We start from the raw sequence: 27,896 nt of genomic DNA on the forward strand, positions 1-27,896 counted from the left end.
TAAGACATAAAAACAGCCCCAATGACCTAAAACACCAAACATCACAAAGTAGTAATGCAGCCGTTGTGTACAGACATGGAATTTCCTGTACACGCCAGGTGGTAAAAGCATGATTGACAAATCTCAGTCCAAGATGGATAAAAGTCTGATCCAATAACTGAATATATATAAAGCTGTTGGACCAATGTGCTTGTCTCAGACCTGGCTCTTTTATCCTTTCTTGGGGTTTCAAATGAAATACACTCATGCAAGGTTGGTGGCATATATAATGTTTGTCCAGTGCAAAGGGGGGAAATATTAAAATAAAACAAGAGAACAGGATTATGGGTGGGAGGCTAACCAAAGGCCAATACTAACAACATTAAAATGAGTTTAACAGAGCACCAAAGGATATTTTCAGAGCTCAAATTCAGTAAATGTGGATATTCTTAATGCACAGTTTCTAAATGTCAGTTGCTTTCAGATGTATGCTTAACATGCAACTGTCTCTTGAGACAGGTCTATCCAGATCGAATGCGGAACACGCAATCCCATTACCAAACTCACTTTAGTTTCTGAATTATTTTGACCTACGGTGCTCAAACTCTTTATTTTTGAGTGTCACTATGTTTTCTGCTATATGTTGTGTCCATACCATCTGCTCTCCCTGCACCCATATATACTCAGGCGCTACAATAAAATTGACACCACATAGTAGTAAAGGTTTAAAAGATATAGGGCTCATCTACACCAAGCAGGATATTCCACTATGGAAGTGGTATACAAAAGGCAGGAGCCACACTACTGCTTTATAGCGGTATTGAAGTGCACTGACCACTGTTGGGGCCCTTTGACACATGCCATATACCGCTTTCATACCGCTATATCCGGCTTGGTGTGGCTCCTGCCTTTTATATACTGCTTTCATAGTGGAATATCCAGCTTGGTGTAGATGAGCCCATAGAGTGCATCATGTGCTCAGACGGTGCAAGTGATTGATAGATAGAGTAGTTTGAAGATGGAGTCAATGTTACCTGGAAGACTCTCTCAAGAGGTAGATTGGCACCAAGGGCTTTATCGGGCAAATTCATCAATGGCTACTAGTCCTGATGGCTGTATGCTGTCTCCAGACTCACAGGCAGTATGCCTGTGTATGCCAGTTGCGGAGGAACACGAGTGGGAAGGTGCTGTGGCACTCCTGTCCTGCTGATGGGTTTCCCACAGGCAGCATGTTGGCCACTGTGGGGACAGAATGCTGATGAGATGGACCCATGAATGGATCTAGCATGGATCTTTTTATGTTCTTATGACATACATGGCAAAAATTAAAGGAGGGTCTATGTTGAAGTTTAGTGTTCAAAATAGGTTCTGGGTCTGGAGGGGGTGGAAGGAAATCACAGGTTTACATGTTTTCAAGAGGTGAGTGAGGTAGTGTTCAGCTTATGTTGCTGGTTTTAGCCTAAATAATTTCTAACATATTACTGTTGCATTTTTGTTTTGTTTTTATGATTGTAAGTCACCTTGGGGAAATGATTGTTTTGAAAGGCAGCATATACATTCTTAAATACAAGAAAATAAAGAAAGAAGAAAAATGACAAGAGGCTTGTTATACCTTCTGTATAGGGATGGTTGAATTTGTTTTTCTTTGTCCTACATGAAGATTATTTTAAAAATCACAAGTTCTCCCTCTCCCAAATATGCAGAACTTTGCAAAGTTTGGTAAATTTTGAACAAAATGCATTGAAACGAAATCCTCACCTATCTGTTCCAGCCAAATTCAAGACTTTGCAAATTTTGGTAAATACTTATCAAAACCAAACTGAAACTAAATTCTCACTGATCCCTACTTATGTACAAGAGATGGGTGGATTACAGAATTCCCTAGGACAGGGGTCCTAATAGGCCAATAAATACAAATATTCATGTGACCCAGATTCAAACGCCATGAAGCTCACTCTGAGCTTGGCTTAGTTACCATCTCTCAGCTTAACACTGTTACTGTGAAGATAAAGTGTGTGTGTGTGTGTGTGTGTAAGAACCATGTATACTGCCCAGAGCACCTTGGAAGAAGGGCAACATAGAAATGTAATAAAAAATAAATCAAACACTATTTTTCGCTATTGCTGTGCTTCAAGCCTCTCTGAATCCCATAGACAACATCAGTCTTAATGTGCTCTATCTTTGCATCGCTACCTCAACATGTGCTCATGGGTCATTCAAGTGCTATAAGAAAAACAGGCCTCACCAGAATAGACACTGTATTGAAACCGTCCTTACCTGTATTTTGAACAAGTCCAGGTGCATGTATCAAGTGGCTTGAACCGCTTTATAAATTGCAGTGGGGTTTCAAATTACAAGGTCTGTGTACACCTTTCATCGATTAACACTGGAGGAACCGTGTGCTCTGTTTAACACCCTACTTATTTTTTTAGAGTTGTGACCAAATTTCACCTAAAGTTAACTTTGGAGAGCAAAATATCTATAGGAATTTCAGAAGAACTGAAAGGCATTTCAGTAAGCTTAGCAGAATTTCTCAAGGGCATTTATGCATCTATTCTTTTAAGACGTTTGCATCTAGGTGGGGTTTTCTATCAAAGTCGGGTGCATTGGTCAAAAGAGTACACAGCAACCCAACATGCCACTTGAGGGATGCCGATGGTGATGGATTGAATGACACTTTACTGCTGATGATTGAAGTCACCAGAAGACTACAATTTTTGTGTGTGCCAGATTTGGAAGGATTTGCTTTTATGTAGTACTGCCATTAACTTAAACAAGGCCTTCTGTGCCTTTCTGCTTCACCAGTTTTTCAGTGGGTTCGTTTGCTTTCCACAGCTCTGTGAAACATTCCTGGGCTGGTGTTACTAGTGTCACCTTTGCATTTCAAATCTCGCGTACGATTTGCCCCGGAGAATTCCTGACCTGTTAAATTGCCCTTTCCTAATCAACGGTGTACTGTACTGTGACCCGGAGCTGCCGAAGGCGCTGCCGAAGGAATGTATCTGAAAACAAATGAGGCTAACGACCGCATTGTACAGTAGATCATAGGTCATGTTGGGCTTGATCCGCTGTTTTGTTTTTCATTGTCGCTGCTGGAGGAAGAACCGTCATTGCCAGCCTCTTTGTGTAAGAATCAATTTTGTCTTGCATAACAGGAGCCGAAGACATGTCTTGCCTTCGCTTGGGTCATACAGGAAAGAGAAATTCATTAGCCCTTAGAAATGTGCCAATGTGGATCTTTTTGTTTTGATTGGCCTGCCCCAAGCCAATCAGTTCCTTCCTTTCATTTGACTTGCTCTTACGCTCCTGCCAAGCTCAAGCTCACAGCCACAGTTCTCTGTGCCTTGCTGCTGCTGCTGCTCTTCTCACTGGCTCTCTCCGGTGGCTGCAGCAGAGGCAGAAGCTGCTTTAGCAGGCAGCTGAAGTCTTCGTTTGCTGCTAACCTGATCAGCCCAGGATGCAACTTCTCTGTGACATCACGGCCAGATGTTTGGCAAAGCCCCACCCCCACGGGGGTCTGAAGCAATCCACGGAGCAATAACGGGCCAGCTCAGTTCTGCCGTCAGCATGCAATGGAAAGGCTGGAGGAATTGCAAGCTTGTTATTGTGGACAGCCGCCGTTAATTCCGTTTCCAGCAACAAGCTGTTCCGGACAGGGTGTTTTGCTTTACATTTTCAGTGGATGACTTTCTCCTTGAAAAAGAGAGGAACTGGGTGTGACCCTTACAAACACAGTACTTTCCTGGGAGTTCTGAATCCGGCTATCCTCATTCCTATTCAAAGGTGCACGTGTGGGGAAGTCGTCAGGTATAGTTGCGCTTAAGTCAACACCAAAGGAGAGACCGCTGTTGATTTATACACCTGAGGTGCGAAAAATGGCAACAGCTGCCTACTTTGCTGCCGAGTGCCTTGTCTCGATGTCCAGTCGTGCTATTATACACAGCCCTGCAGGAGAACCAGCCCCTCAACCTGTTGGGATGGCATCGCCTCTCTCTGCCTCAAACCGAGAGGAGAAACGTGAAGCAAAAGACCTCGGGAGAGACAATGGAGGGGGATCCTCTGTCTATGCCGTCGCCAGCATTTTAGCCGACTTGAACCAGCATGTTCTAAACCCTTCTTCTCTTCAGGTGGAGAAACTGGAGGTCATCAACACAAGGGAGGAACAAAATCCTTCTCTGTCTTCTGAAGAGCCTGAGCAAGAAAGTATGTTGCCGGCCGGCAAACGTGGAGGAGCGAAAGCGGCCCCACCTACCAGCCTGGTGGCAAGGAGTGAGCCAAGCCCCAGACAAAGAAGCAGGAGAGGGAAATGCCGGCTTGACCCCGAATTACCTCAGAAAAAGCATAAATGCCACTATGTGGGGTGTGAAAAGGTTTATGGCAAGTCTTCCCATCTGAAAGCTCACCTGAGGACCCATACAGGTTAGTTCTTGGCTGGTCCGAGGGCTTGTTTTTAACAGCTTGGTGGTGGTGGTGGTGACAGTGGTGGTGGAATTAGCTGACATTCGGATTTCGTGCTTCCAGAGTTGAAGTCCAGGACAGGTTAATGAGAATCTGAAAGCTTACATCGTTAACTGCTGTGGCCGCCATAACAGGTAGTTTAGCCAAGCACGTACTTAATGAACACTGAACTGTAATTGTTACCTGCTGCACATTTTCCCTCCCTCTCTCTGTTTTCTCTTGCCCTCTTCTAACCTGCTGCCCTATTTCCAGAGACTGTTTCAACTTCTCTGCTTCTGACGTTTCCTTGAAATCACCAGCGCAGCCCCCTTTTAAGCAAACCAGCGCTGTTGGTGTCTGTTCATAATTACAATGTAGGCGGCATATTTTGGTGCCGTCTACATTTTGAGTCTTCCAGTACCGTCTACGTTTGTATGGTGTCTCTGCAGCAAACCTCAGAGTAGAACTTACTGTAAACTGCACTGTAAACTGACTGTAAAGATGGCATAGAAATTAAATAAATGAAAAGGAGAAGGATGCATGAAGCAGAATTCATACACCGAAAGGGGCAGCAAAAGAACAACCTACACTAGTGATTCCCAAACTTTTTCACGTAATCGCCCCCTTGGTTCCACAAACTCATGCCCAGTGCCCCCTACCCTACCCTATAAAAATCATTATTCGGAATAGCGGTTTTCAACGACCCACTAAGGAAGATAATAACAATAAAATTCAAAACAGTAACAATTAATTGAATATTTATTCAAAATCCAAAGCACTCGCCACAGGCTTGCCGAAGGAGGAAGGGAAAAGAGAGCAAACGCCTCTGTTTTGCAGCCAGCGTGGTGGGGCACACCAAGCAGGGTATGTCTCTTCATTCGCATTTTGGTGCTTTTGAAACATTTCAATTCACCGTTAAAAGGACTCTTCTTAAACGGTATTAATACATGTGTGGATTCTTCCCCTATATGGCTTGGAACCAAACTACCTTCTCCCATAAAAATGTCCCTGGGCTTTAAGACCTTCTGGAGAGGCGCTTCTCGGAAAAGACCACCTCGAGCACCCCCCTGCCACCCCCTTGCCTCTTAACACCCCCCTATGCAATCTCACCGCCCCCAAGGGGGCAGTACTGCCCACTTTAGGAACCACTGATCTACACCAAGAAGTGAGGAAATATCGCTTAAAGCAAAGTATACCATCACAATCCCCAGAACACACATTGCTGATATATTTTCAAGATTCTCTAACTTCTTTTCTCCTACAAATTTTCACAGGGAGGAAAAATTCCCTCCTGGAAATATGTTAAACACACTTAGTAAATATTAATGTTAGAAAGTATTAATTGTGTGGTCCCCTTCCAATGCCAACCAGGACTGTGGCATTATCATTTCAACTTTTGCTCTTATCTAGGGAACTGTAGGTTCAGAGGGCCAGTTGGGTTCCCCGCCCACTTCTTTTCCCTTTTAATACTTCGTGTTGTTTTTCGGTTCATACAGCCGGTGGCTGCTGGCTAGATTTGTTCATGTGGCTTCTTCTGTGTAATAATTTTGCATGATGCAGGGACGGCACAAAGCTGTTTGGTGCCTGAGATGGAAAATGTAAACGGAAACCCTCCCCCCAACTAACTGACATGGGTCACAATCCACGAGGAAGTTCTCCCATGCACTCAACCGATCAGAAGCTTCATAAGCACGCTAAAGCTTTCACATTGTTCTCTTACATTTAAGCCAGGAGAACTTCCTGATGGATTATGTACCGTGGGTTGGAATTGTCTGTCGTCTCCTGTTCTGCCACATTTAACTGCTCCCAAGATTTTTACTGCTTGAGGCAAGGTGAGATTGCTACTACCCAGAACGGCCATCTCTGATCCACCCTTCCTCCCATTTTGTATCGTCTTCTAGTATGTCGAATGCATCAAGGTGTTGCTTGGTAAACTTTGCTTGGTATAGGCAAGCCGAGAAAATTCAGTAGTATAAAAGACATGCTGCTGAAAGGGCGTGTCTATTTCCAAGTTATAGTGTCCCCCAAAACACGACATCTTGATCCTACATGCTTTCTTTAGAATTACGTCCCTCTGGTTTGAAAGGGCGTCACTTCCAAGTAAGGATTCTTTGAATTGCGGCTCTCGCCACCCTCCCTTGCTGTAGCTTTCATGTCTAATGGAGAGTATTTATCCTCTGCCTTGCCACTCGAACTTGGCAAATTGCTCACGAATCACGCCCCACTCTGCTCTTGCCCAAACTTCTCCTTTCTTTCCTTTTAAACATGGAGACAAAAGGATTTTAAGCTCATAAAACCAACTGGAAACTTAAGCGGAGGAGGCTGCTGGGGAAAACTCCTCTCTTTGATACTGAGAAGGAGGGTTTGGCAGCTCATGCCTCTGGGGAGAGGGAGGGGAAGAACGAGCCCGTAAACGTCATTCAAGAGCGGGCTGAGGAAGCAGGAGTCAAATGGGGACACTGGCGTTCAGCCACGCTCTCTTTGTTATTAATGTGTGTGTGTGTGTTTTTTTAAAAATGCTAACCTTCTACTTTGCTCCCAGACTACGGGCTTTAGTTGTGCTGTTAGTATAGCTGGCTAGGTGGAAAAAGAGGTGGCAGCAGCAGGACTCAGCTGTAGGAGTGGCCAATTCCCAAAGGCTTCCCAGCTCCTTTGTTTAACACTTTCCCATCCAGGCAAGGCTCTAAAGAGGAGAAGAAAATAGACCTTCTAAGATTCTTCAGGAGGAGTCCACTTTGAATACAGTTTTAGACAGGCGAAAATGCCTCCCAAATGACAAAAAAATACTTTGCCGTGAAGCTCAAATGGAATGTTCACATTCCTTCTTCCTGACTTATTTCAGTGGGTGTGTACCACATGTAGGAATCCTTCTTGGTGGGCCAGAAAATCAGCTCGAAACTAACCTTGACAAGGGAAAGGAAGGAAGGAAAACACTCCTCTGTAATAACGAGGAGTGTGTTTAGCAGCTTCATAATTGGTGACAGGTCACGTTCTCTTCTGGGCTTTTTGTATGGGGAGAGATTTGTCTAGTCTAACGTTATTGACTAGATGAATAGAACCTGATGAATAGAAAAGCACATGTGGGGCAAAATCTGAAGTTTTTCCAATGATGATTTTATTCATTCATTCATAGCCTGTTTCATCCCAAAGGTTTGGGATGGTAAATGAAGCCACTGATGCTTCTTGCACAACCATCTACAATTTTATTGAATTAAAACCTCACTGAGATTTTTCCATTTCCTTGGCTGAGTTATCCTCAAGACCAAAAGGTCAGTCCAAGCAGGGAAATCCTACTCCACTTCAGGTGCTAAGGTTTGGCGGAGTTCACTGAGAAGAAGTCTTTGAATTGTGGATCATACTGAAAGTGTTTACACGAGGGCTGCATTGGACCCATTGCTATACTGTTGGCAAAAACAGAACTTTTGAGAAGAGGATGGAATATTCCCCCCCAAACTCTTTAATTACTGAGAATATTATACTTTATTTTTTAAAAAGCCTGTTGTCTGCCATTGCTTCCCCTATATGTTGCTACTCTGGCACTATTGTTTTTCTGTTGGCTAGCATTTTCTTTGCCTTCAGAGTGCTTCTTAAATAAGTGAAAAAATCCCATGCCCTTTTATAGTGATTTCCAAAAAGTCACCAAAGTGACAAAGGTGTTTGTGAAAATTATCCCCCCTTTCCTCTCAGCCCTATTTTACACATTATAGCTGTCTCAAGGATTAAATTGTTCCACACTTTACAGTCATGCAAAGATATTGCAGCGCTCAAAATGCATAGCAATTTACAGAAAATGAAGTAACAGGTGCCACGTGCTAGTCTAAAGATGTCTTTATATTGGTGGATTAAACATGTAAGCTGGCAATACCCTTCCCTGGAGGAATTTCCCAAGCATTCCTCCTAGCCCGATCCAGAAGAAGAAAAATGTGATGGAGCCCAAAGGATTATGCCTGGTTGTATTCAGGCTGCCAATATTTCTTTCTTTAAAATTAGGCAGGCCCAGATGTTGCCAATGTTAGCAGAGTGGCTGAATAAAGCAGATGGAATCCAGTAAGTGAAGGGTTTGGAAAACTTTACTGAGTCATAAACAGATAGATGCATAAGAAGCCAGATGCATAAGACACAGCAAAGCAATTCAGGCCAGGTTTCTAACAGAATGAAACCACTACTACTACAGTACATACCCAACATGCTAGTCCTTTTATATACAAGAAACCCAAACTTTCTGATGCACCCAGAGCTCTGCACTTACTAACTGCTTTAAAAAAAAATCCAACCCAAAACAAATTAGCTTGCACCCATTTGTGGGGGTGTGATCTTCTGCCATTGCCATTCCAATAGACACATTCTCAGTTTGTTCACAGCTGCATTGCGCCATGTCATTTGAAGTCTATATCTGTTGTATACCAACTGTGCATGTAGTAAGTATGGACTAAAAATCCAATGAATGAATGAGATAGTAAAAGTGTAAACTAATTGTAAACAAAAAGATCCAGAAGTTGTCTGTTAAGAACGGAAGAAATGACAGCATGAGTAGGACCAGCTAGACTCTTGCTGAAATTCTACTTTGGAAATGCTACTTTTTGGTAACACTTCTAAATCTTGCTCAAATATGAAACATTTGGATTTCAGGGTCGATGGAAACAAGGAGCTCAAGTAGACAAAGGGGAACATGCTTACTGGGAGAAGTGAACTTGAACTTAGGAAGACACCCAGATGGGAAATTGTTCACAGCTGTTCCCATTAGGGTTGGTGAGGTGGGGGTTGTTTTCTACTTGTGCTTCAAAGGAGCAGAAGAGGACCTCGTACTGTTGATGGTTCATTTTGGAATTAGCCCTGACTTGCAGTTAAGTAGGGCCACACACTGCATGTTTGCCATAATTTGCCTAGCTATAATATGTCAGGTCAACAAACACAGATTAAGAACACAAAACATCAACTCTTTTAACCTTGTTGGATTCAGCATCTGTAAGTTTGCTCTGAGAACCTCGGCTGCAAGGTGCTACAAGCTTCTGTCTGAAAAATATCCCCCGGCGTGTCTCAATTCCTGCATGAACAAAGCTGTGATGGAACAGGGTCGCTCGCATGCTTTGCAAGACCGGAATAGCTTGAACAAGGTTTTATATGCCAGTTGAAAGTTAAGAGCAGCCCTTCAGGCTAGAAACAAACTATCACGTAATGATTGATTATAGCGAGACACAGACGTTTGGGACACCTTGTACTTGTTAGGGATGCGTGCGTGTCTTTTCTTTTCTTTCCTTGCTGCTGTGCTCATAAACAGAACTTCTCCTATTGCAAGATGATCAAAGGGACCTAAACCTACTTGCCAGAAGGAGAAGGAAGAAGCTACACAGAGTTGGGATTAATGGAATACTGGAAAAGGAACAGGGCTGGGTGTGTGCTGTAAATATTTGGGAGCACAGGAAAGGCATAGAGCATGGCAGCCAACTCTGCTTATGAGAATTTCAGCTTTCATTTAAAACAAAAAAACAAGGACCAGATTTCTAGTCCTTATAGATATGAAGAGAAGCATAAAAGTATATCTGGAATATCTCCTAAAATGTCAGATGACAAGAGGTTTAGGGTTTCCATGCCTGTATTGCTCTTTGGACCCTCTCCCTGACTAGGAAACCCACAATAAATTATACAAAAATAAAAGGGATCATCCATATCTGCTTTATTTGGATAATGTATGCAAGCTATAGGATAAAGCATTTCCTGGCACAGCATTTGGACTGATTGGATGCAGTTTTTATGGAATACATACAGCCCTCAACATGAACAGATTCAGGTGCCCCTTAGTTGCTGCTTGTGAGACTCTGTATTGGGGTGTGCATCTTCACTTTCATTTCACAAGAGGGTATTGGCACAGTACAGTCCTTCCACCACAAGATGATCTCCAGAAATAGGTGTCAAAGACTCCATCGGAGAGCCAGTTTGGAGTAGTGGTTAGAATGCTAGACTTAGGCCATAGCTAGATGGGGTGAAATCCCGGGGTGATCCCCGGGATCGTCCCTGTGCATCCACATGACGCACAGGGGATCCCGGGAGCAGGGAGGGATGATTCCTCCCTTTCCCCAAGATCTCACCCTACCCTTTGAGCCCGCTTTTTCCGCAGTCTTGGGGCTGATCCCAAGACCGCGGAACGTGTGGGCGAGCGTTGTGGTTTGTCCCAGCTCCTCGCGGTTACTTGCAAGGAGCCGGGACCTGCACACGGGGTGCAGAGCTCCTCAGGAGCTCTGTGCCCGTTGGGGATGGGGGTGGGGTGAGCAGGAAAAATTGGAAAAAAAATCTTACCTTTTGTGCACGAGTGCTCGTGCACTCCTCTCCTTTAAGAAATAAAAACACAAAATGGCGGGCACGATGTCCTCTCCCTCCTAGGTCATCATGCACCACGTGTAAACAGAGGGGGAGATATCATAATAAAAATATCATGAGACCTTCATCCTTCCGTTGCACTAGACTAGGTAGGTCTAGCTGAGGCCTTAGATAAGGGGAGGTCCGGGTTCAAATCCCTGCTCAGCCATGAAGGTCACTGGCTGACTTCTTCCCAATCATCAACACTCAGCCTAACCTACCTCACAGGTTGTTGTGAGAATAAAGCAGAGGGAAGCCCAATCCTGTGCATGGGCCCTGAGCTCCTGGAGGAAGGGCAGGACAGAAATATAATAAAGAAATAGGTGGCTCGTGGGTTGGCTTCAGCTCCCATCAGATTCTGACTGTAGGAACCACTGGAAGCAGAAGGACGGTGTAGCGAGAGCATAGTCTGGTGGTGCTTTTAAATATAGAAACAAATTATAGCCTTGAAATACTGCATGCTTTTAATCCTGCGGAAACTCTAGAAGTAGCACGTTACTTCATTTTTGGGCCAAGGTAAGCTCTAGCCCCATTCTGGGTTACAGACAATTAGAAGTTGTGATAGGGGCACCTAGAGATGGGGCCTAACTTTCTGTGCCATCTAAAATACTTTGGGGGTGATATTTTAGTAGCTGTCGATTATCTAGGTTGTAGATGCAGCAGCAGCATCTGACCTGTGGCAGCAGTTCACGCTTGATGGAGTCTGATAGCTGGGGACTGCAAGAGCATTTCATAAACGTTCTCCCAATTTTATCCATTACTTTAACTAATAAATCTGGAAATATCCCATTCGACGGGGAAGGGGGATCCAAACCAGTCAGAATTCAAATATTGATATCTGATTTCGATCCCAAATTGAATGGTGAATTTAGTGCTCAAATGTCAACACTGAACACCCACTCCTAACGAACAGGTCAAGAGATGGCTCAACCAACCATGGTCTTAGCCTCTCAGATCTGGAAGAGGTTAATCTGTCTCTCGATCCAATAGGCAGTTGCCAGCCACCCCGTAGCATTTACTGCCATAAGATTCCCGCGCATGGGTGCACACGTAGCCTGATTTTGAAAGAAAACAGAAGAGTTGAATATCAACATGGCTCTCTTCCCCACCTATTGCATATGATATTTTGTTATTGTCCCTGCAATGCAGAGCCATTTGTGGAAGTAAAGCAAAATGGCAGAGATATACTGGCAGCACAGGAAGACAATAAACCATGACTAGACATTGTTAACAATCCTGATAAGTTGCTTTTCCTTTTTGCTTTTCGAAGACCTAAAGGTCATATTCAAAACATTAGCTCACTCTGTTGGGACAGTTTGCCTCTAAGCATGTGTTGAATGCCAATGTAGAATTAGGGCTTTCTGCTCAGGAAGGGATATATGTCTGAGCCCGCCACCATTTTCTCTCTTTTTGCAAATTATGTGCTGATCGAAACCAAAATAGATGTCATATAGTTGTATAGGGTTAATATTTATATTTACAGAGATGTTTCCACAGAAAATGTCCCAAAATGCTTGAAGCAGTCTTAAAAATAAATAATAACGCTTGACTGGAAGAGCCACTCTCCTACCTGGCCAGAGTTGTTCTTCTTTTCCTCTTCAGTTTGATTAGAATCATAGAATCATAGAATAGCAGAGTTGGAAGGGGCTTATAAGGCCATCGAGTCCAACCCCCTGCTCAATGCAGGAATCCACCCTAAAGCATCTCTGACAGATGGTTGTCCAGCTGCCTCTTGAAGGCCTCTACTGTGGGAGAGCCCACAACCTCCCTAGGTAACTGATTCCATTGTCGTACTGTTCTAACAGGAAGTTTTTCCTGATGTCCAGCTGGAATCTGGCTTCCTTTAACTTGAGCCCGTTATTCTGTGTCCTGCACTCTGGGAGGATCGAGAAGAGATCCTGGCCCTCCTCTGTGTGACAACCTTTTAAGTATTTGATGAGTGCTCTCATGTCTCCCCTCAATCTTCTCTTCTCCAGGCTAAACCTGCCCAGTTCTTTCAGTAGCCTATGATTCTGGAGATGTTGACAAAAATCCCAATAATTTCTGCAGGTCAAGTGAAGGAGTATATTCTGAAATGCAAAAGGATGGAATTTAATTCCAGTCAGAAAAAAATACGCTATAGGAAGGCACCAGAGAAATCTGGAATCAAGGCCATTGTATCATTAACAGGAGATTTGCTTTCAGTGTATCTGTAGACAACTAGGTCTGCTTGCTCCTCCACTTATTTCTGCTGGTGGCTATTGGAGAGCCCTGCTTTCATACCTGGGGAGGCCTTTGGGGACATCAAGCAGGAAACAGAAAACTCAAGTCCATGGGATACAATCCACTAAGAGGTCTGCCAATCCGAGCATCCCTAAAACAAATAGGACCTGGGCAAGAGCACGAGGTGCACTTTCCATTCATGTCAATGAGGCTGGCGTTAGAACAATTTGCAATGAACTGTCTGCCGTGTTTATTAGTCTGTGAGTATGGGTTCCTTTGGGTTTTCCACTCCAAGAATCGCAGTGTATTAGTCCGACCCTCTTATCTTTTTCAGCGTAACAGGGAGAAGAGATCTTCACTGTTGATGGCTTTCATTTTCTTCTTCAACTTGCCTCCGCACACTCCCACATCCTCTGGCCTTCATTACTTTCAAATTGGGGTGGTGGTGGAATGAGCCAGTGCTTTGGGTTCATTAATACTGGCTGTGATAAATGCTTCTTTGCAGGAAAGCGTGAGTGCTTTGGTGCATTTATTATTATTATGTATGTATTTATTTATATAGCGCCATCAGTGTACATGGTGCTGTACAGAGTAAAACAGTAAATAGCAAGACCCTGCCGCAGAGGCTTACATTCATAGAAAGCGGTTATTCCTTCTCCCAAATGTGTGTCTGTTGTGTGTTTGCAAACATGCATTCAACACTGGGGCAATTTCAAGAAACAAGGATGCAGTGTAAAATATGTGAATCAAGCAAAGGCAGCGATAGATTATATAATTGCAGAGATTACTGGGAAAGGAACTACGCTTGATAATGATAGAACCACTATACACAATATCTTTCAACAGCAAACTCAGATGTACCTCGGAGGTTTGCCACTTCTTGATAGGGAGCTGCAGCCCATACACATCTCAGAACAGTATTTCCCTCAGCTACAGCTTCCATTTCAGATGTATACTTAAAATATCTCAAGTGTATACCAAGCGGCCAATTTGACAGGTCTACAGCAGATTCCCTAAACGGGCCAGCACCAACCCAGTGCCCTCCAGATGTTTTGGACTACAACTCCCAGAATTCCTGACCATTGACCATGCTGACTGGGCTGATGGGAGTTGAAGTCCAAAACAGGTGGAGGGGCCCTCTCACGCATTACACAGCAACAAACCTGGGTGTTGCTGCCAAGAGTGTACACCAACCACCAGTCCAACTGCATCTGTACAATACGTGTGTTTTCAAAACCTGTTTGTCACATTTGCACTTTGCTTTTTTTTTTTTTTAAAGTGTCCACTTCGGAAGGTCCAGCGTGCTCTCTTGTTTTTGTTGCACCAAATGCTACTTCTCATTTTAATATATTGGCCTTTGGACAAAAGAATACGTGACGGAGGTTTTTCTGTCTCTGGGTCTCTATTTATCCACACCCACAATTCCCTCTTCCAATCTCTTTTCAAGAACAAGCCAAATTGCTTCGTATCAGTTCCTTGGCAACATTAGCAAACGATAATGACAAGGGAGTGCCAAGTGACTAATTAACCCTGTTAACATATATCAACCTCACGATTGAGACAATAGGCTTTGTTCTCCACTTTCTAACAGAAAATTAAGGAAGGTAAACCATATTCCAATATTTAGTGGGTTGTATTTTTAAAAAAAATTTTTTTTAATTTGTTTTCTACACTATATAAACATACAACATTACAATAATAATAATAATAAAAAGAAACATCAAACAACTGCTACATACATATTGAATAAATGTTGAGTACATATATGTTGAATAAGTATTACCTATACATTATCCTACTACAACATCATCATTCTTAACATAAACGTGCACCCCCCACCTCGGGATCTATTCCTGAGTCCAAAATCTGATCGTTTCTTCTGCTGGCAGTTTCCCACTTCCCTTAGTAAACACAAATATTAGGAACTGTTTCCAGATTCCTTCAAACTCATTTATTTTAGTTACGCCTTTTCTCCACTTAATATTACATGTCAGTTTATCATTAATGGCTATATCCCATACTTCTTTGTACCATTCTTCAATAGAATATTCCCCTTGAATCTTCCAGTTCCTAGCTACCATCAATCGTGCTGCAACCAGCAAACTCGATATCAGCTCTATAGTTTCTTTTCCACACTTTATATCTTCAAATAGTGACAGCAATGCTATTTTTGGTGTTTGTTCTATTTTCATTCCCACTATTTCTTTAATTTCTGAAAACACCATCTTCCATAATCTTTGTACATATTTGCATTGCCACCACATATGTAAATACGTTCCTTTTTCCCCACAACCTCTCCAACAATTTGCTGAATGCTGATCATTTATCTTATTCAATCTAATCAGGGTTAGGTACCACCTCCATAAAATTTTAAAATAGTTCTCCTTTATTCTCACTGATAAACTTCTCAACACTCTTTGTTTCCATAGTCCCTCCCAGCTCTGTCGCCCTATTTGTACCTTCAAATCTGACTCCCTTACCATTTTCTCTGAGTTCTCTCTAAACTCCTTTTCTAACAATATTTTATATATTTCACTCATTAACCCTTTTAAAACTATACTACCTCCTTTTCCTTTTTCCTTATTTACTATTAACTCTTCAAACTTCGTCATCTTTCTACAAACTCTATTATCTTTAATCCACTTTTTATTCCATTGTTCTAATTGCCCATATTCTAACCAAGATAATTTTTTCTCCTTTAACAATTTTTCCATATCCTCTCTTGTTTTTATATCTCTTAACCAATCCTTTAGTTTCATTTTGCTTTTCTCTTTTAATATTTTACATAATCTACCCTTCAGATCCTCTGGGAAATTCTTTAACATTATTATCGGTGCTAAGGGAGAGTTGCTCGGAAGCAACTTCCCTTTAAATTTACTCCAAATTTCCCATAGAGTCCTCAGGAGTGGATTATCTATACTTCCAACCCACTTTCTCCCTCCATCTTTAAAAAAGACATTGTCCAAGCTCATCTCTACGTTACTTATAATTTTTTCTTCCATCCAATATAAATCTCCTACTCCTATAATTGCTTCTACAATATGTCTTAATCTATTTGCTACGTAGTATAATTTTATATTTGGGAGACCCAATCCACCCTTTTTTTGGCTTAGATACCAATTATTTTTATTCACTCTTGCTCTCTTTTCTCCATTACAATATTTATTAATAATATTTTGCCAACTTTTTATCTCAGTTTCTGATATTTTTATTGGTAACATCCTAAACACAAAATTAATTTTAGCTAATATCTTCATTTTTATTAAAGCTATTCTTCCAAACCAAGATAAATTTAATCTTTTATATTTCTCCAATTTCTCTAATACCTCTTTCTTTAACCTCGTTAAATTTTCCTTTTCAAGATTCTCTAAATTTTTTGTAATTTTAATTCCCAAATATTTAATCTCCTCCTTAACTTTCATTTCTATTCCCTTATGTTCCCAATCCTTTTCTTCCTTCTTAGTATAATTAAACAACATCATCTCTGATTTAGACCAATTTATTCTTAACCCTGTAATTTCTTCAAATTCCCTCAACTGATATTTAATTCTTTCTAATTTTCTTATTGGGTTCTTAATGGTCAATAAAGTATCATCTGCAAACATGTTTAACTTTATTTCCCTTACCTCTCCAATTCCTTCTAACTCTTCATCCTCCCTTAGTGCCTTCGCCAATACTTCCATAACCATTACAAACAGGACCGGCGAGAGCGGACATCCTTGTCTTGTTCCTCTGGCTAGTCGTATCTTTTCAGTGAGTCCATCATTTACCACCACTACAGCTGTATTTTGGGAATATAACTGTTCTATTATGTTTTTAAATTTATTTCCAAATCCCAATTTATCTACAATGATCTTTAATGCCTGCCAGCTCACACAATCAAAAGCCTTAAAAATATCCAATGCCATAATTCCTGCCTTGATATTTGATTTTTTTATTACATTTATTGCATTTAAAACTCTTCCCACTAGATTATGCATCTGCCTTCCTGCCACAAACCCACATTGATCTTCTCCTATATATTCTGATATAAATTTATTTAACCGTTTAGCCATAATAGATGAGAAAATTTTGGCATCCTGATTTATTAACGAGATAGGTGTATAAGAATCAGGACTAGTCAGGTCTTTATCTGGTTTTGGGATCAGAATTATCAATGAGTGTTCCCATGATTCAGGTATCTTCTCTCCTAATAATATCCTATTATAAAGTTCCAGTAACTTTGGAACTAAAAATTCTTTGAAGACCTTATAATATTCTGGTCCTAAACCATCTGCTCCCGGTGATTTACCAACTTTTAAATTATCAATGACATCTTCAACTTCTCTTTGAGTTATTACCTTCTCCATTAACTCTTTATATTCTGGTTTTATTCCGTTCTTTATAAACCTTCCAATATACTCCTCCACCTTTTCTTGTTGAGTTTCTTTACCCTTATATAGTTCCTGATAAAATTCCTGAAAATTTTTTATTTTATCTTTCATTATATGACAATAATTCCCTCGATTTTTTTTTAACGCAATATAAATTCTGGTTTAACGAGTTTAGCCTAACCTTCTGGGATAAAGGCCCATGCCATCTGTTCTGGATAGGCTGAGGGAAATGGCAGTTGTGGAGCTTAGAAATCTCTTTCCAAACACTTGGGCACAGCAGTCACGAAAAGCAGGGTGACATAAAGCTGAATGGAAATGACCAAAATATATTCTGAGTGGGTCTGTCCAAAGCGAAGGGCAATTCATTTGGAACTGTATTTTGTAGGCTGGATTTTTTGAACGTGCAACGGAAATTATTCTTAATGTTTGCGGGTGTGGGTGGCCCGTCGATACAAAACACAGATCACATGGCTAAATTGTTTCTGACCTGTACCAAAATGTAGGCGGGGGAGGGAATATCATGGTGAAATGCTCCACCCTGTTAGGGAGGAGACGAGGGGCTTTGCTAGACCTACTTCTTAATCCGTGCAGGAGGAGGGACAAGCCCACGGTGCAGCTACCGCAGGCTGTTGCTCTAATCCAGATGTCAGACGTGACGGGCTAAAGGAAAGCCCTGTTGCGTCTGCCATTTTTTTGGTGTTTAAAGGGGCCGCTGCGCAGGAACGCTCACGCGCCAACGGTAAGCCATTTTTTTTTAAAAAAATGTCACTACTCTCCCCACCCTGCCCTGATCTCCCCCCCAGCCCCGATCTCCCCCGATCTTCCCACCCTGCCCCGATCTCCCCCCACCTGATCTCCCCACCCTGGCCCCAATCTCTGTCCCCCCGATCTCCCCACCCTGGCCTCGATCTCTCCCCCTGCCTTGATGGGCCCAGCGCTCCTGCAGAGCACTGTACCTCGTGCGCGGCTTCTCCCGGCACCTTGTGAGTAATCGCCCGAAGCCGGGAGAAGCTGAGGAACGGGCTATACACTTGCGGTCCGAGACCATGGGAAATACTGGGCTACAACTGGAGCCCATTATCCCGAGGCAAGGGAGGGTTGATCCCTGGCTGAGTCCGGGATCCCCTGTGCATCATCTGGATGCACAGGGGTGAGCCCGGGTATCAGCCCAGGCTAACCCCTGGTCTAGCAAAGCCCTAGGATAAAATTCTTCTCATTAAACCAAGAGTAGGCATGGTTGAGCACCTGGTTGTTTGCGGGCAGGCACCCATGTTACAATTTTGTTTAAAAGCAGCTTGTCTCAGTCTGCAGAGACTTTGGGATACACAAGAGGGCTTCCATTGATAATACTTAATAATACTTCCTACATCTCTCTACCGCACAGAAGAAAAAGATGTGTGTGCGTGTGCGTGCTCACTGGGAGGGATGGGAACAAAATGGTCCTTAACTCAGCCATCAAAACATGAGTACAAAACGATTCAGAATCCATCTGAAGAGAAAGCATCGTGTTAACTTTTCAAAGTGCAGATTTTGTATTCGTTTCTTGTCTGGCTCTGCATGTTTCAGGCATGTCCAAACCTGGAAACCTGGAATGAGGCTGTGTGTTGGCCACGTGGTTCCTAGTTCTGTTTTATAACTTCAATTGGGCCTCAAAGTTCCCCCACCCTCTTCATTCCATATAATCCTGGATCAGCTGTCTGGATGAGAGATACTGCTGACAGAGCCAAAAAGACGAGGGAAACCACAACCCAAATTAAGGGCAACCATTTAAGAAGTGCTTCTTGAAAGATCTCTCCTCTGTGTACATTTCTATTTTTGTTGTTTACTGGTCACCCACTTGGCTGCCAGAGTTGAATCTCACGTGGTCGGTGAGATCATTATCTTACTGTATTTTGGTGAGACAACAGTCAGACAATGAAGGTTATTTAAGTGCAGGCTCAGAGGCCAGACAAATGTATCCTGTGTTTTGCAAAGCTTGCCATTTCAGCAGTTTATGTCCACTTGGCTTGAAAAGAAAAACTGGCAACATTAACAGTGCAATTCAGTGTACCGATGTCTGGAGCAGTGTTCTCAAGACATTTTGGTGCTGGAGACCAAAAATTCCAAATGGACCCTCACTAATTATTTTGGGGCAAAATGAATGGTAGTGTGCAAGAGCCCATGCACTTTACAGACAGGAGTGTTAGGCATTTGATGTGCTCTATCTGGACTACCGGGGGAAGAAGTACAGTCACCTATGTAGGACTGTGAACAGAGGGGATGTACTGGTGCCATCCCTGAAGTGATAGTGTTTTTTTTAACCCAGCAGCTGATTCTGAGCCTTAAACAAACCCTTGAGACTGAGAAGAATGAGAAATCAACATTCATTCTTCTTGTTGCTGTTGTTGTTTCTGCTGCTGCAGTTGTTTTTAATGGGAAAATTGTTTCCTTATAAAATAAGCAGACCCTTTCCTATGCTCCCTCATAACCCCTCAACCCTGCACATTCAAAATAAGTGTGGTGGAGATATAGCCAGCCTAGACCCTTCTCCCTGATGTGTTAGCTTTACAACAACACAGAGATTTGTGGTACTGAGGAGTACTTGGGTCATGCAAACCGCTCTTTCTTCAGCCAGAAAAGTTGCAGAACAAGAACAGCTTTGCTCACTTGATTCTGTTGATTGTATAAGCCGCCCCTCAAGAGGTTTCATGCCACAGAGTCTTAGGGCTCATCTACACCAAGCAGGATATTCCACTATGAAAGTGGTATATAAAAGGCAGGAGCCACACTACCGCTTTATAGCAGTTCTGAAGTGCACTGACAACTGTTGGGGCCCATTGACACAGACCATATACTGCTCTCATACCTCTATATCCTACTTGGTGTGGCTTCTGCTTTTTATATACTGCTTTCATAGTGTAATATCCTGCTTGGTGTAGATGAGCCCTTAGACAGGGAACGGCAGGACACTTCACATGTCAGACCGCCATCCCTGCTTCGTCTCCTGTGTCTGTGACATTTCAGGAGGCACTGCATGATCTCAAAGTTAAAACACCACACCTCATCTTATGAGAGGTAAAAAAAAAAAAACCTTGTTCCAACAATGTGTTTATTTTTAAATTTCAATGCATTTCTATTCCTGTTTAATACATAGGCCTGGTTCAGACAACACACTAAACCATGCTGCTTAGCAGCATGGTTTAGTGTATTGTCTGAACCAGGCCATAATTTCTTGTTGGAGCTCGCTATTGTGGACTCTGTTAGGTCTAGCAATTTTTTTAAAAAACCCCTCACAGTTTATAATTGGCATAGAACAGTGCTTTTCACACTTTCTATCTCAGAGAACCCTTTCGGCATCTCTGTGACTGCCACAGAATCCCTGCACATTTATCAGGCGACAGCGAGGTTATGCTCCAAGCAGTAGGGTTCTGGGACTAGGAGGGGGATGGCTGTCCATCCAAGGGGGCCAGGTGTGCAGGTGATCCAACACGAGAGAGGAGCATGTTGCTACACTGCAAACAAGGATCAGGGGAGCCAGCCAAAATCAAATGGATAGTCAAAGCCAGGCCGGAGTCAAGCACCAGATCCAAGCTAGCTATCACAGAAGAATGCATTGCGGGTGAGGTGGCCCTGGAGAGCATCTGGGTTGCTGCCACTTTGCTACCATAGTGTTCTCTGCTAGCGATCCTCTTCCTGATAAGGTTCCAAGGACCTGCAGGGCTACTCAGAACGTATTTTTCAAATCACCAGACTAGATTATCTTGCAGCCTCACAATGCTTTGTGTAACGGACCCTTCCACCTCGTACAAAGCATGTTCTGCTAGGCACACTCTGTTGTGTCTTTTACTATCACCCAAGAGCAGTTCCCTAGGGATAATTCTTGGGTTGCATTTTCTGCTTGAGTACAGTTAACTGAATACCAAATACAAACTGTGTACATGTAAAATTCAGAGCCTGGCTCTTAAAAATACTTCGGGGCCCTTCTCATGTTTACTGAGCAGCATGAGGCTCCTTTCCTGCAACTCTGGTAATGTCAGAAATGCCAGCTCATTTGGGGAAAAACTGATGTGGCCCCAGCATACTCAGTCAACCAGAATATATTTTAGCTGAAGGGATCACAACTATCTTCTCTCCAATAAGAACATGAAATAAAGCAGCATGTTTAGATGGCTCAGGCTATTGGCTACTGTTATAAATCACGGGATTATAACAGCGATAAAGTAAATGAGCCCTGGGCACTCTTAATTTATGCTTTGGCCATTAACGATCTCCTTCCTGCTGCTTATGTATTTAGTAATGCCCTGCTCATCATGGCAACCATAACACCATATAACCATATAGGTGGCTTCTGGAATACAGAGGCTCTGTTCAGAAATATGCTATGTTTCATGGCATATATCAAAACGCCAAGAGGTTTTGCAGTGCTTTTACAGAAAACAAAGTCTTCCTGCAGCATTTACATTTGATTTCCCACTCATTCCTTTATTTATTTAAGTCCTAATGATATGCTGGGGCCATGCTCTCTCTCTCTCTCTCTCTCTCTCTCTCTCTCTCTCTCTCTCTCCACATTTCTGGCCATTTTCCAAGTTACAAAGCAATGTTGCAAGGAGTAATAAAGTGTTCAAAGAGAAGCACCAACTGGAAGTGTTGCTAAGGAAGCTATTTTCCATGTCCTGTACTGTAGAGAGAATCAAAATCTATTGCAGATTTTCGACCACTCAAGCTAGGCGTTCAGGTGGGTGTTCAAACTGGGGCCATCTTTAAACAGAGTTCTTTGAACAGCTGGGACAAACCAGAGAGGCACCTCCTTGTGAAAGCCACTGCAACTTGTTTCATCTACTCTCATGAGAACTCAGCAAGGCTCCTGGGTTTGAGGCCAGAGTAGGTAAGGTAGGAATTTGGAGAAGTGTGAGAGGAAAGGAATTATACAAATTCAATGCAAGTTGTAAAAGCTCACCCTGTCCTGATACTCTGCTCTGTGCATTTGGAATTGAATTGAGAGGCAGGACTGAATAAAGGGAAAAGGCAATTTGATGTCCTGTGAATGACAGGATAACCAACTCTCCCGTGACGGTTAAGGGTGGCATCTTAGTGGGCAATCTGTGGCCATCCAGATGTAGCTGGACTGCAATTCCCATCAGCCCTAACCAGCATAGCCAATTTTGAGGGATGATGGGAGTTGCCAACCAACAACAGCTGGAGGAATGCAAGTTGCTCATCCTTGTATTAGGTAGTTGCTGTTTTTAAAGGGTCTGCAATCTTTAATTGGTACGATTAATCAACTTGATTTTTTTCTTCCAATCTATTTTGCTCCAGGTTTCTTACTGTCCTTTTAGGGAAATGAAAACAAATGGTTAAGGATGGCTTTTCCACCCACCCACCCCCAACACTTAAGCGTAGCTTTTGCTTATTGGATTATGTTACCTCTCGTTTTCTTCAGCATCACCATCACAAAAAGGCGCCTATGCTGAAGTTTAGGGGAAGTTTAAAATAAACTTGACACTTATTTTGATTAATCAGTGAAAAGACATGTGATCAATCAACAAACTATTCTTGAATCAAGAGGGAGCCCTACCATTGCTTTGTGGAATGCAGCTCTAATTCTTTAGCCACACAGATGCTTGTAAATGCACATGTGTCCAAAGCTTATAATGACAAGTGCAGCTTTTGATTTCAGGAAGAAGCTTTTATAAAGTGAATGTGATGGGTTTATATGCACAGCAAACAGCTACTGCACTTTGTCAGGCCTTCAGAACACAGTCCCAGTGTTGAGCTATCAGCCAATGAAATGACTTCTCAGACCACCCCACTTACAGTAGCTTTATGCTTTGCTTCAATTGGCTGGAGCTGCTGTAAACTGCTTAAGGGTTTCCACCCCCACTTCTTTGTGTTTCTATAATCAGTAGAAAATAAAGGAAATGCTGCCTTCCCCCTCCCCCTCCCCCTGGGTAATAGTCATGAGCTCATGATATTAGACCATGCCTCTGTTTTAAAGCACCTTCTGTTATTCTGGGCACTAAAGTTGCTGTACAGTTGCTGCTGAAGCAATGCTGAAGTCCACAGAGAAGAACATTGGAGACTCAATCTGTTTCATTAGCAAAACAGTCTGAAAGGCATGTGCATTTGCAACACCAAAGGTGGAATGAAAGAAGCTTTGTTGCCCATGGCATGCCTGCTTACCCCACTGTAGCCATTTAGCCTCATCACACATTGGGCCTGTTCAGACAACATGCTAAGCCATGGTTAGACTGCTGACTCTTTTGCAGCAAGTGGTTAGTGAGCATCGTGGTTATGTAGCCACCATGATGAAGAAAAACGCTGTTCACACGACACATTAAGTCATCATGGTTAGCTCAAACGCTTAACCACCATCACTTAGCATGTTGTCTGAATAGGACCACTATAATGAATGTTGGCTCTTTCGCAAGTTACAATGAGCACAATGAGCAATGGGGGGGGGGGGTAGAAGCAAGGACAATGAGTACAATACTGTTCCCCACCCCAGGTATGCTCATTTTAGCTGAGAAGAGGGCTTGTGATCAACATTTTTTGAAGGCTTCAAAAAACAAACAAATACGAGGAATGTCTCTGTTATGCCATTTTCTACTCTATTCAAAACTGACATCCTGCAAGGTACAAATGACATCCTGCAATGGAACTATGGGATCCATTCATAACAAAAGCCACAACCTTCAACAGGCAAGGCGCTGGCGAAGACTTTGAACGGATGGACATCAAGCAGCCATTTACTAAGCAACCATCTTGATGCCTTCTTTGGTCAGAATAGCTTGGCATTCATTCCATAGCTAATGAAAGGAAGTTCGGGATCCTATTGAGGGATTTCACTAGTCCTGTTGTTGCTGCTTTGGTTTTCGTTGTCTTTTTCACCTAAGCAAGAACTTATTAATTTGCCTTGAACTTTCGCTTTAGGCAAAATTGGGTGGTGACTATTTATTTATTTGAGAAATGTTTGTCCATGCTTTTTTGACCCCCGTGAAGCAGCTTAAAAAGCAGAACAGTGACAAAGACAATCAAACCATTAAAAACAACAACAGAAAATGCCAACACCACCCCCACCCCGGGAGTAAAATACAACCAATGAGACCAATGAGACCACGCCTTCAGAAATAAAACTGTTTTTACTTGGTGTCTGAAAACTAGTAAAGATAGAGAAAGATAAGCCTCCATACAGAGTACATTTCAGTACCTTGGGGTTCCTATTCCTCACTGCTATCCTCTGACCGAGGAGACATGAAAATTGAGGCCTCCTTAGATGATGGGAGTGTTCGAGCAGATTCATACAGGAGAAGGCAGTCTCTGATATATCCAGTTCCCCAACCATTTATGACTTTAGTTATTAAAACCAGCACTTTGACTTTGGATTTGAAACCCACTGGGAGGTAATGGCTTGGAACGCCTGGAGAAATGGAATTCTGTTGGAGGGCCAAGAAACATTTATCGTGAAGGGCTTTCATGTTTCTCAATATACTCAGGTTCCATGGTCTGGTTCTCACAAAGAACAGCTATGCTGTGTCTGGTCTGGATCACTTCAGACTGCAAGTGGAAGTTCACAACTGAATGCTCCTCCCTACAACAAATACATAATAATAAAAAATCCTGCATGTCCCGTCCTGTATATCAGGAAGGGGGGGGGTCTAACCTAGATGTTTTGCTGAGGTTTTCTATATGCAAGCGTGTTTTTTTTAGAATAAGAGAATTCAATCATGATGGCCCCAACTGAATGAAGTATGAATGAAGAATGAAGTATCCAGAATGAAGTATCCAGCTGGACATTAGGAAAAACTTCCTGACTGTTAGAGCAGTACGACAATGGAATCAGTTGCCTGGTGAGGTTGTGGGCTCTCCCACACTAGAGGCCTTCAAGAGGCAGCTGGACAACCATCTGTCAGGGATGCTTTAGGGTGGATTCCTGCATTGAGCAGGGGGTTGGACTCGATGGCCTTGTAGGCCCCTTCCAACTCTGCTATTCTATGATTCTATGATTCTATGCAGTGGTTCAGTCCAGAAATAGATTTGCCAATTTCTCTGCAGTTTGTGAGAATAGCAGTGACTCCAGAAGGAATGCCGTCCAGTACCCAGTTGTGTAGTAGCTCTGGCATGTGTTTGTCTTTGCCTGTAGTGTTCAGGTTGGCTCTGAGTCATCTGGATTGTTTTACTAAACAATGTGTAGCCTGTAGGTATTTCTGGCTTGGTGTACCCTGTTCACCCCTGCTCTGCTTTTTGGTACTTTCAGCGCCGATGATCTGGAGATAAGGCAAGCAATAAGCAGATCTGGGCAGTCAGAAAGCCATGTTCAGGTCTTCACTAGTTAACAAGTTGTTCAGAATGTGGAGCCAGGCCAAAGTCTGAGGCCTCAGAAGGTCAGATAGAGTCACACGGGCTCCTGTGTGTTACCTGAGAAGTTCAAACCAGTCCTGTTTCCGGTCCATGACGTTTTTTGCTGGTGTTTATCCATAACTCCATTCCATCCCATTTCTGCATTAATCTGTTGTTATTGTTGTTGTTGTTATTTAATCTGCACAAAAATTCACATTTAAATATGTATTTAAATATGTATTTCTAAGTGTATTTTCTTTAAGTTGTGCCTAAGGGAAGAACAGAGCAGTGCAGCAGGTTTTGGAAGTGCAGAGTAAGAAATAGGTAGATGTGATGTTGGCAATTCTGATTTTTGTAGAAGGAAGGTGAAGGTGAAATAGCCTTAATCTTTTCTGGTGTCCAAGTTGGAACCCGACAAACTGTTTTTGGAGTTAGAAGAAAGGTAGTGACAGAAAGGTGTGCATGTGCGTGTGTGTGTTTGTTTTCTGCAGTTCTATGAAAATACAGGGGGGAAACAGATGTTGGCATCTAAAGAATCAGATCTTTCCTTCAGAAAATAGAGAAATGAAAAGGGCAACTTTCTAGTTCCTGTATAGGCAATCCTGGTGAGATTATTGCTGTCTGTGCACAGGACTTCAATGTCCTATATATCTTTGTCCCTCTCCACATTGAGCAGAAAAAATAAAAATAAGGAATAAAAATAAGAAAAGCTCATACATGCAAATTATCATAATTTATACTGGCTGAAGAATTCAGATTTTCTTGATGCAGAAATGCAGAGTCCACGCACAACCTTGGTGATTGGGCCCTTGGTCTCAGAAGGTTGTTTGCTTTGCTTATTTTGTCCATATGCAACATCTCTTTGGCAAATGACACCCCATAATGACAACTGTCCTTGTGAGAAGGATTTCTGTGGATTCATGATGAGTTAGACAGAGGTGTGCTCTGAATTCAGAAATGGTTTGTTGTAACTCAGCAATCTGCAATCAGACACAGCTTATAAACTCTACTTAGCATTGTGAATGCTGCTGCCCTAGAGTGTCTTGCAGGTTCTCCCCAGGGAAAGAAATATAAAAAGGGGAATGGGAAGACTTTCTTGGTCTTATTTATCAGTCTACATAATGTTTCCATTAACCATCTTATTTATGCTTAAGGCAAGTTGGCTAGATCATTCCAAGATGCCAGAGACACCGTTGCTTCCTCTAGTTAACAGCCATGCAGAGCTACTGGTTAGGGATGTGCTCCGCTTCTAATCGGACTGGCGAATTAGAAGCGGAGCGGGGGGCTTCGCTTCCCCTTAAGGCGGAGGCGAAGAGGATTGGGGGGCCGGCGGAGTGTGGCGAAGAGGATCGAGGTGAAGGCAGATCCTTCGCCTCGATCTGGAGCTCCGCTGGAAAGTTAAGTGGGGTGCCCATGCGGTGACAGCGGCAGGGCCCGGTAAACCCCCCTCCTCTCCCTTACCTGCCTCCGTCCGCGGTCCATCGGCTTCTTCAATTGAGCCCGCGGTTCAACCAGGAAGTCTGGGTCGCACGACCCAGACTTCCTGGTTGAACCGCGGGCTCAATTGAAGAAGCCGACGGACCGCGGACGGAGGCAGGTAAGGCCCCCCTCCCCCTTGGTCCCTTATCGAGCTCTGCCGCCGTCGACGCACGGGCGGCTACAGCAGCAGGGCCCGGTAACCCCCCCCGCCCTCCTCTCCCGGCCTTACCTGGCGCCACTCCCCTCCACTGCGGAGCTCCGATTCGGAGCCGGAGCTCCGCGGCGAAGAGGAGCGGAGTATGGGCGGAGCGGCGCGGAGCGGGCCGATCCAAAATTTTTGGATCAGCCCACGGGGCGGAGCAGGGGGTCTGTGCACACCCCTACTACTGGTTACACATCCAAACATTGTGAGCAGCACCAGCATTGCCTCTACAGAGGGGAGGTGGGCTTGTGGGCTGTGTTGTCTGTTGGAATTTGATTCTGGAATTCAGGCTCCACCTACATTGGTACCTTAATTGATCTAATTAGCAGGGCTTTATACATCACCCAGGCAGAGCTCTTGATACAACCCTGCAGCAGGGTTTTTCCTAGGCAAAGGGAACCGAGAAGTTGGACGCTGGGTTGTGCCTCAGGGGACAATGCACAGTTAATTCACTGCGAGTGAAAACAGCATATATAGAATCTACAAGATTTATGATTTATGGTCCTGCTTAGGGTGGACAGGTGTCCTCTTTCACACTGGACAACCCAGTCTGT

General features: G+C 43.1%; 1 protein-coding gene across 2 annotated transcripts in view; it reads left to right on the plus strand.

The window, feature by feature from the left end:
* The first annotated feature begins 3,330 nt into the window (after nt 1–3,330).
* The window catches only part of KLF13 (KLF transcription factor 13), a 292,039-nt gene continuing 267,473 nt past the window's right edge, over nt 3,331–27,896 (plus strand). For both annotated transcript variants that reach the window (XR_010026202.1, XM_063142469.1), the window contains exon 1: nt 3,331–4,398. Coding sequence is in view for 1 of the 2 variants with exons in the window: in XM_063142469.1 (XP_062998539.1) it covers nt 3,855–4,398 (544 nt within the window). In the remaining variant the exon portion in view is untranslated. The remainder of the gene's footprint in view (nt 4,399–27,896) is intronic.

The sequence above is a fragment of the Elgaria multicarinata genome, chromosome 16, assembly GCF_023053635.1.
Source record: "Elgaria multicarinata webbii isolate HBS135686 ecotype San Diego chromosome 16, rElgMul1.1.pri, whole genome shotgun sequence".
Classification (NCBI taxonomy): Eukaryota; Metazoa; Chordata; class Lepidosauria; order Squamata; family Anguidae; genus Elgaria; species Elgaria multicarinata.